Consider the following 9347-nt stretch of genomic DNA (forward strand, 5'->3'; position numbering starts at 1 on the left):
CACTGCAACACTACACTTCCTGTTACATCACCCAAAGAACGATGGGAAGTGTAGTGCTAAAAACGTCTCATTCAGCCCAAATTTAAGACAAACAGCAGAAGTGAAGAAGAAAGACAAAATGCATGAAAATGAACATTTTGATGTTTTACAATATGAGTTGATTTTTGACAGAAGTGTCAGAATGTCTCATCAACATGTTTCTTATATCCCTGGAACACTGACACTCACCTCCATCCATTCATATACACAGATTTACTGTGGAAATGACTCTGAAGGATTTCTGACAGCTTTCAACCTTCCCAGGATCAATTACACACCAATAACATCAACATTAATATCAAAGTGATCAGGAAAAAATCTTTAGATGATGTGAGAGTCTGGAACCTGATTTTATTGGATAAACATGCTTATTATATTATATATATTATTATATTATTTGTTACAAAACCTGAATGAAAACAGATTTAAAAGGATTTCAACTTATTTCAAACTGTACGTGTGTGTGTGTGCGTGTGTGTGTGTGTTTCTCTAACAGGAAGAGACTCTCCCTCCTACACTGAACACAGAGACACTGAGGAACTGAACAACCAGAGCCCAAATCCAGCATAAAGAGGTTCAGTGAATGTGGTGTTGAAGGTGTGGAGGTGGATCAGTGTGTCAGAGGAGACTCTGTAGAAGGACAGAGTGCCAGCAGGACAGTCCACATACACTGCAACTCTGTGAGAGACAGAGAAGAAGGAGGAGGAGGAGAGGCGTGTGGTTCTGTTATTGTGCCTGACAGAGAAACCACCAACATCAGAGCAGTTCAGACTCCAGGACTGATTATTCCATCCAAACAAACAGTCGTTGCTGTATCCTTTCCTTCTGATTCCTCTGTAAGTCACTGATATATAAACGTCTCTACTCCACTCGACCTCCCAGTAGCAGCGACCAGTCAGACCAGTTCTACACAGCAGCTGATGCCTGCAGTCAAACCTCTCTGGATGATCAGGATGAAGCTGCTTCTCTGTCACTGCTGTCACCTTCCTGTTGTTGTCAGACAGTTTGAGGTTTGTGTTTACTGTGTTTGTGTCCACTGTGAGTTCACAGGCCCCTGATGGAGAGAACAAGACACAATACAGCAGCAGTTTATCATCTAACACACCTGATGGCTTCATTTGTTGCTTCATTAACAGACTGACTGTTCATTAGATCAAAACTTCACAGTGACTCATCTTGTTGGATCTTCTATCAAACTGAGAGCTGAATGCAGATACACAAGCTTTAGACTGAAACTACTTTAACATGTGCTGCCTTGTTTTCATCAATCAAAGTCAACACACACTTACACTTCCTCACACCAGGTTTCAGCCTCTGCTGTCCACCATGTTCCACCCTGGAGGAAGAAACAAAGTCAGAATGAACCTTCAGAAGCTTCCTCATCAATGATCTTCATCAACCTTCACTCAGATCCACCATGAAGACAAAACAGCTGCATTTAGAAAACACATTTCATACACAGACTCAGTTCAACTTGACATCAAACATTCAGAAGAAAACAACAAGAGAAGAAGAAACCAGCTGACATCCACTTTTCTGACTGTGACTCACATGTGATGAAGCTCCCAAACTGTGTGATTCATGATGCACACAAACCTGCTAAATATGTGTTTTTCTGATAGATCGATTGTTCTTTGACCTTCAGTTTGAGCTCACGTTTGATTCGTTTCCTGATTGATCAGCAATTTTGATCAGTTTTGATGAGCAAAGTTTGATCTGGCCTGTCAGGAGCTTCCAGAGTCCACACTGAAACACCAAAGCCACTGAGCGCCGTCAGTCTCCAGCTGGTCTGCGCTCGCCTTTAGTCATCTTTCCAGTGGAAAAGAAATGCTGAGACACAGCAGTGAAGACACTGAAGGACAGATTTGACTGTGAGGACATCAGGCAGAACCTTCAGAGCCTTTTGATGTGCTGGAAGAACCTTAGAGATGGTCAGCTTCTGCTTCGTGGCCTCTCCATCCATTTGTGTGGCCCAAAGAGCAGCACAGGCAACACTGTGTGAGCTCCATGTCTGCCTGTGCATCATCTCCTTCATAACTCACATCAGGTCTTCAATGAACTACTGGAGGAGAGCAGATCCACTTCCTGATATGCATGTTCACTGTTGTGTATTTAGATCAACAGCCTCCAGCTGCTGGGATGCAGTCAGAGTCCTTGTTGCAGAACCTGACTGAACTCTGATTATCTGCTTTGTTTTATGTCACCAGTGATGGAAAGAAGAGATTTTATACAAACAAAATAAATCTTTTTCATTTTGTAATTTTTGTTTCACAACAGGAAATCAACTGAAACGAAGGTACACGGATTGTCAAGACTGAACTTTGAACCTCTTGAGGATTCTGCATGATGGTTCATCAACACTTTATATTATTTCATTCGTAAATCCTTTTTGACTGTATTTGTCACAGAGTGTGTGTGGTGGTCAGGAAATGATGGACAGCAGATCCTGGTGTGATATTAGTGAGGAGGTCAGTCTCAGTGGGGACAGGGACTCTCAGCACATCAGTTACTGTCTTCACTGTTATCAACAGTGCTGCTGGTCCACACTGTGAACCAACAGTCCTCAGCTTGTCACTGTGACAGACAAACTGTGTGTGAGCTCTTGTTGTCTGTTCATACCTGAGAGTGTCCAGTCTCCAGTGTGGATCCTCCAGTCCAGCAGACAGCTGCTCCACTCCTGAGTCTCCTGGATGATTGTAGCTCAGGTCCAGCTCTCTCAGATGGGAGGGGTTGGATCTCAGAGCTGAGGCCAGAGAAGTACAGCCTTCCTGTGTGATCATACAACCTGACATCCTGGAGACACACACACACACACACACACACATGCGAACAGATTGGTGGCTCTCATCAGTGACATCAGCACGTATATGTCCAACAAAACTGACATGGACATCTGTTAAACAGAAGCTGAATCCTGACCTGACAGTCTCCAGCTGACAGTTTGGACTCTTCAGTCCAGCAGACAGCAGCTTCACTCCTGAATCCTGCAGGTCGTTGTTACTCAGGTCCAGCTCTCTCAGACTAGAGGACTGGGAGCTGAGAACTGAGGACAGAGCTTCACAGCTTCTCTCTGACAGATTACAGCCACTCAGCCTGAAGGAGAGTTAGTGATAAAGACAAACTCTGATACGGTTTCTGTTGTATACAACATAAAATATCTCATATCTCACTGGCTGCCCCTAATGAGTTAATGAGTAACTGTCAAAACAGCAGTGAAATCAAACACTAGAGAGCAGCAATACGATATTGCAGAGTCCAGTCTGTCTCAAATCCCAATTTCAACCCCAGGGATCACACACACACACACACACACACACACACACACACGTTGATCAGGTCAAATATCTGATCTGACAGTTCAATGTATTTATGTTAACAGTGCAATATATCTTTACTGTTTAATCTGTTATTCTGTACTTCATGTTTAATTACATGTGAATGTGAATGTTGTCATGACTGGTGCTCCTGTAATTGTTGTGAGCACATTAGGCACAGCCAACCAAATTTCACTGTACATTTAGTATAATGACAATAAATTGTTTGTATTGTAGTAAATTGTATTGTCACCGTGTTAACAACAAAACAGCAAATCATCTCCCTGAGCCACACAGGAATGAGACAATAATGCAGGCAAAATGTTGGAAAGGGGTTAGTTATCAAGAAAACAAAACATTAAAAGTGTATCATCTCTTCTTTCTGCTGTACAGTTTATGCCATCACTTTATTGATCTGTTCAGGTCGTGTGGATCTGCTCATCAATCAGGTTATGGAAAGTTTGGAAGCAGAAGTGACCTTGAATACCACAATCTCCATGATGAGCCTGAGAACTAGATTGTGGACGTTCAAGATCACAGCACAGAGACCACACTGGTAAAAGTCACCAACGACCTGTCATTGGCCTCTGACCAGGGCACTGTTTCAGTACTTGTCCTTCTGGATCTTAGTGCTGCATTTGATACCATTGACCAATTGGTATAAATGGAACTGCTTTAAGCTGGTTCAAGTCCTATCTATCAGACAGACATCGCTTTGTACATGTAAATCACAATTCGTCCATGCACACTAAGGTTAGCCATGGTGTTCCACAAGGTTCTGTGCTTGGCCCATCCTATTCACAAGCTATATGCTCCCACTAGGCAATGTGATCAGAAAGGACTCTATAAATTTTCACTGTTATGCTGACGACACCCAATTGTATTTATCAATGAAGCCAGATGAAAGCAATCAGCTAAAACAACTGCAATCCTGTGTTGCAGATATTAAGTCCTGGATGACCCACAACTTTCTTCTGTTGAACTCAGACAAAACTGAGGTTCTACTAGTTGGTCCAAAACATCTTAGACAATCTTTAACTAATGATATACCCTTTCATAACAGAATAGCTCCTGCCTCTGGCACCATTGTAAAGAACCTGGGTGTTAGCTTTGATCAGGACTTGTCTTTCAACATGCACATAAAACAAATCTCAAGGACTGCCTACTTCCACCTTCGTAACATTGCAAAAAATCAGGCATGTCCTTTCCTTAGATGCTGCTGAGAAGCTCATTCATGCTTTTGTTACCCCCAGGCTTGATTACTGTAACTCTCTTTGGTCAGGATGCCCTAAAAAGTCCCTCAGGACTCTGCAGCTCATGTTCTGACTAAGACTAAGAGGCGTGGCCACATTTCACCTGTGCTGGCCTCTCTACATTGGCTCCCAGTAAAATTTAGAGTAGAATTTAAGATCCTCCTCCTAACCTACAAAGCCCTGCATGGTCTGGCACCATCATATATCACTGATCTCACTGAACCATGTCAGCCCCCTAGGGTGCTGCATTCCTTAGATTCAGACTTACTGGTAATACCACAAATCTCCAAAAGTAGATATGGAGCCAGAGCCTTCAGTTATCAAGCTCTTCTTCTGTGGAGCCAATTACCAGCCTCAGTTTGGGTGGCAGACACCCTCTCTATGTTTAAGAGTAGACTTAAAACCCTCCTTTTTGACAAAGCCTATAGTTAGGACTGTTCAGGCTAGTTATGCTGCTATAGGTTTAGATTGCTGTGGGAGATCCTCAGACATTGAGCTTTTAGAGCAGGGGGACTCACTCATCATGTCCCATCACTGGTACAGCACTAACTCGTCCTCTCCCCCAGAGCTGAGCTCTTGTGCTCCATCTTTTCTCAGCAGTTCCAGAGCATGTTGCTGGATCCAGAATCTCCTACCCCGCCCTCCTGAGGCCTGGTACTGCTGCTGGATCCTGAGCCCTCTCCATGGCCCTGCCCAGATCCTGCTGCTCCTGCTCTGCACTGTTCTCTCTATCCTCCCTGTCTCTCTTCTCTCCTTTTTCTATCTCCTCCTCTCCTTTCTCTTGCCATCTCCTTGTATCTCCTCTCCCCCCTCTCCCTCCCAGGCGGTTGCAGCAGAAGGCCGTCTACACTGAGTCTGGTTCTGCTTGAGCTTTCTGTCTGGGACCTGGCTCCCTGGGACCTGTTTCTCTCTGATTCTCTTCTTTTTGTTGAATGTGTTCTTTACACACCTGTAAATTGTCTTTAGAAAACTGTGTTATGAATTGGCACTTTAAATAAAATTGAATTGAAGATCGATCTCTTCGACAAAATTGGCAAGTATAATAAGTATATAATTTAGTATAATCTACATTGTTAAATACTACAAATGTTGGTCATCTGTTTTTAAATCCACTTCAACTTTTGTGTCAGTCTGGATGTAAAGGCTGATCTCTGAAACAGAAGCTGAACCCTGACCTGAGAGTCTCCAGCTGACAGTTTGGACTCTTCAGTCCAGCAGACAGCAGCTTCACTCCTGAATCCTGCAGGTCGTTGTTACTCAGGTCCAGCTCTCTCAGACTAGAGGACTGGGAGCTGAGAACTGAAGACAGAGCTTCACAGCTTCTCTCTGACAGATTACAGCCACTCAGCCTAAACAAAACATACAGGACATATAAGAAAACATTTCTATCTGATTTAGATCTATATTTACCTGAAAAGATTTGGTCATTAAATGACTGGAGAACAGTGATGACAAAACCAGAAAACAATGGTGGTTCATCCTGCACAAATTAATTAATCCTGACCTGAGAGTCTCCAGCTGACAGTTTGGACTCTTCAGTCCAGCAGACAGCAGCTTCACTCCTGAATCCTGCAGGTCGTTGTTACTCAGGTCCAGCTCTCTCAGACTAGAGGACTGGGAGCTGAGAACTGAAGACAGAGCTTCACAGCTTCTCTCTGACAGATTACAGCCACTCAGCCTAAACAAAACATACAGGACATATAAGAAAACATTTCTATCTGATTTAGATCTATATTTACCTGAAAAGATTTGGTCATTAAATGACTGGAGAACAGTGATGACAAAATCAGAAAACAATGATGGTTCATCCTGCACAAATTAATTAATCCTGACCTGAGAGTCTCCAGCTGACAGTTTGGACTCTTCAGTCCAGCAGACAGCAGCTTCACTCCTGAATCCTGCAGGTCGTTGTTACTCAGGTCCAGCTCTCTCAGACTAGAGGACTGGGAGCTGAGAACTGAAGACAGAGCTTCACAGCTTCTCTCTGACAGATTACAGCCACTCAGCCTAAACAAAACATACAGGACATATAAGAAAACATTTCTGTCTGATTTAGATCTATATTTACCTGAAAAGATTTGGTCATTAAATGACTGGAGAACAGTGATGACAAAACCAGAAAACAATGGTGGTTCATCCTGCACAAATTAATTAATCCTGACCTGAGAGTCTCCAGCTGACAGTTTGGACTCTTCAGTCCAGCAGACAGCAGCTTCACTCCTGAATCCTGCAGGTCGTTGTTACTCAGGTCCAGCTCTCTCAGACTAGAGGACTGGGAGCTGAGAACTGAAGACAGAGCTTCACAGCTTCTCTCTGACAGATTACAGCCACTCAGCCTAAACAAAACATACAGGACATATAAGAAAACATTTCTATCTGATTTAGATCTATATTTACCTGAAAAGATTTGGTCATTAAATGACTGGAGAACAGTGATGACAAAACCAGAAAACAATGGTGGTTCATCCTGCACAAATTAATTAATCCTGACCTGAGAGTCTCCAGCTGACAGTTTGGACTCTTCAGTCCAGCAGACAGCAGCTTCACTCCTGAATCCTGCAGGTCGTTGTTACTCAGGTCCAGCTCTCTCAGACTAGAGGACTGGGAGCTGAGAACTGAAGACAGAGCTTCACAGCTTCTCTCTGACAGATTACAGCCACTCAGCCTAAACAAAACATACAGGACATGTAAGAAAACATTTCATTGAAAGCGAAGAAACAGTTTATGTCACGTTGAAGTTTCAGTTAGTTAGTTTTCACTTTTATTTTCTAGTTTGTCTCCTCTTGTGTCTTGTTTAGCTTGTCATTTCCTGTCTTTGTCTGTTTTCCCTCCTTTTTTGACAGTTTGCTCCTCCCTGATTAGTTTCACCTGTGTCTCGTTACATCACCTATATACACCTGTGCTGTCCTTGTGTTTGTTGTGGATTTGCTGTGTTTCTCTGAGTTCCCTGGCAAACCCTACGTTCTCTGTTTTCCGGTGGTCTCAGTGTTGCTTATGGTTTCTGGATCTTCTTTGTTTGGACCATTTTTACCAGGACTCACAGTCGCCTTTTGTTTGCCTGCTTCTGTTTCATTAAAGTTCATTGAAGTTCCTTTTGTTCACCTCAACTCTGGTGTCAGGGTCTGCACTTTGGGTCCTGATCTTTGATGTGATTCTAACACTTTGCAGGTTTTTCAACTGATCAACCTATCAACTACGTTTTTCGACTCTTATTTGACCAAAACACATATTATTTGAGAACAACCCGTCACATGTGATCCAGTCAGAATCTGCAGTTCTGTGTTCACTTACAGAGCTTTGTTGGAGGCTTTGACCACTGGCAGCAGCCTCAGAAGAGCCTCCTCTGAAGCAGAGTATTTCTTCAGGTCAAACACGTCCAGATCTTCTTCTGATGACAGTAAGATGAAGACCAGAGCTGACCACTGAGCAGGAGACAGTTCATCTGTGGAGAGACTTCCTGACCTCAGGGACTGTTGGATCTCCTCCACCAGAGAACCATCATTCAGTTCATTCAGACAGTGGAACAGATTGATGCTCCTCTCTGGAGACAGATTCTCACTGATCTTCTTCTTGATGTACCTGACTGTTTTCTGTTTGGTCTGTGAGACACTTCCTGTGTGTTTCATCAGACCTCGTAGGAGAGTCTGATTGGTCTGAAGTGAAAGACCCAGGAGGAAGCGGAGGAACAAGTCCAGGTGTCCATTTGGACTCTGCAAAGCCTCATCCACAGCACTCTGGTACAGATGAGTTTGTTCCTGTTTGTTTCTGATTCGTTGAGACCACCTGGAGGTTGATGGTTTTCCTGACATCAGGTTGACACCAGATTTGTTGAATGTCTGGTGGACATGAAGAGCAGCCAGAAACTCCTGAACGCTCAGATGGATGAAGCAGAACACCTTGTCCTGGTACAGTCCTCTCTCCTCTTTAAAGATCTGGGTGAACACTCCTGAGTACACTGAGGCTGCTCTGATATCGATGCCACAGTCTGTCAGGTCTGATTCATAGAAGATCAGGTTTCCTTTCTGCAGCTGCTCAAAAGCCAGTTTTCCCAGAGACTCAATCATCTTCCTGCTGCCTGGATTCCACTGTGGATCTGTCCCATCTCCTCCATCATACTTGATGTTCTTCACTTTGGACTGAACCACCAGGAAGTGGATGTACATCTCAGTCAGGGTCTTGGGCAGCTCTCCTCCCTCTCTGGTCTTCAACACATCCTCCAGAACTGTAGCAGTGATCCAGCAGAAGACTGGGATGTGGCACATGATGTGGAGGCTTCGTGATGTCTTGATGTGGGAGATGATTCTGCTGGCCTGCTCCTCATCTCTGGATCTCTTCCTGAAGTACTCCTCCTTCTGTGGGTCAGTGAACCCTCTGACCTCTGTCACCATGTCAACACAGTCAGGAGGGATCTGATTGGCTGCTGCAGGTCGTGTGGTTATCCAGAGGCGAGCAGAGGGAAGCAGATTCCCCCTGATGAGGTTTGTCAGCAGCACATCCACTGAGGTGGACTCTGTGACATCAGTCAGGATCTCATTGTTGTGGAAGTCCAGAGGAAGTCGACACTCATCCAGACCGTCAAAGATGAACACAACCTGGAACTCTTCAAACCTGCAGATTCCTGCTTCTTTGGTTTCAGTGAAGAAGTCATGAACAAGTTCCACCAAGCTGAACTTTTTCTCTCTCAGCACATTCAGCTCTCTGAAAGTGAATGGAAATGTGAAGTGGACGTCCTGGTTGGCTT

At 44.0% G+C, this 9347-nt stretch overlaps 1 protein-coding gene across 1 annotated transcript; it reads right to left on the minus strand.

Annotated features, from left to right (window-relative positions):
• Positions 1-370: 370 nt before the first annotated feature.
• On the minus strand, positions 371-8904 carry LOC124059712 (NACHT, LRR and PYD domains-containing protein 12-like; the record flags this gene model as incomplete). The annotated part of the gene is made up of 8 exons (XM_046389970.1): positions 371-1093; positions 1329-1375; positions 2659-2832; positions 6111-6284; positions 6440-6613; positions 6769-6942; positions 7098-7271; positions 7898-8904. Coding segments are annotated over 8 exons (2466 nt in total), but the record flags the coding sequence as incomplete, so codon positions are not given.
• Between the last annotated feature and the right edge of the window lie 443 nt (positions 8905-9347).

Source organism: Scatophagus argus, chromosome 5 (assembly GCF_020382885.2).
Source record: "Scatophagus argus isolate fScaArg1 chromosome 5, fScaArg1.pri, whole genome shotgun sequence".
Lineage (NCBI taxonomy): Eukaryota > Metazoa > Chordata > Actinopteri > Scatophagidae > Scatophagus > Scatophagus argus.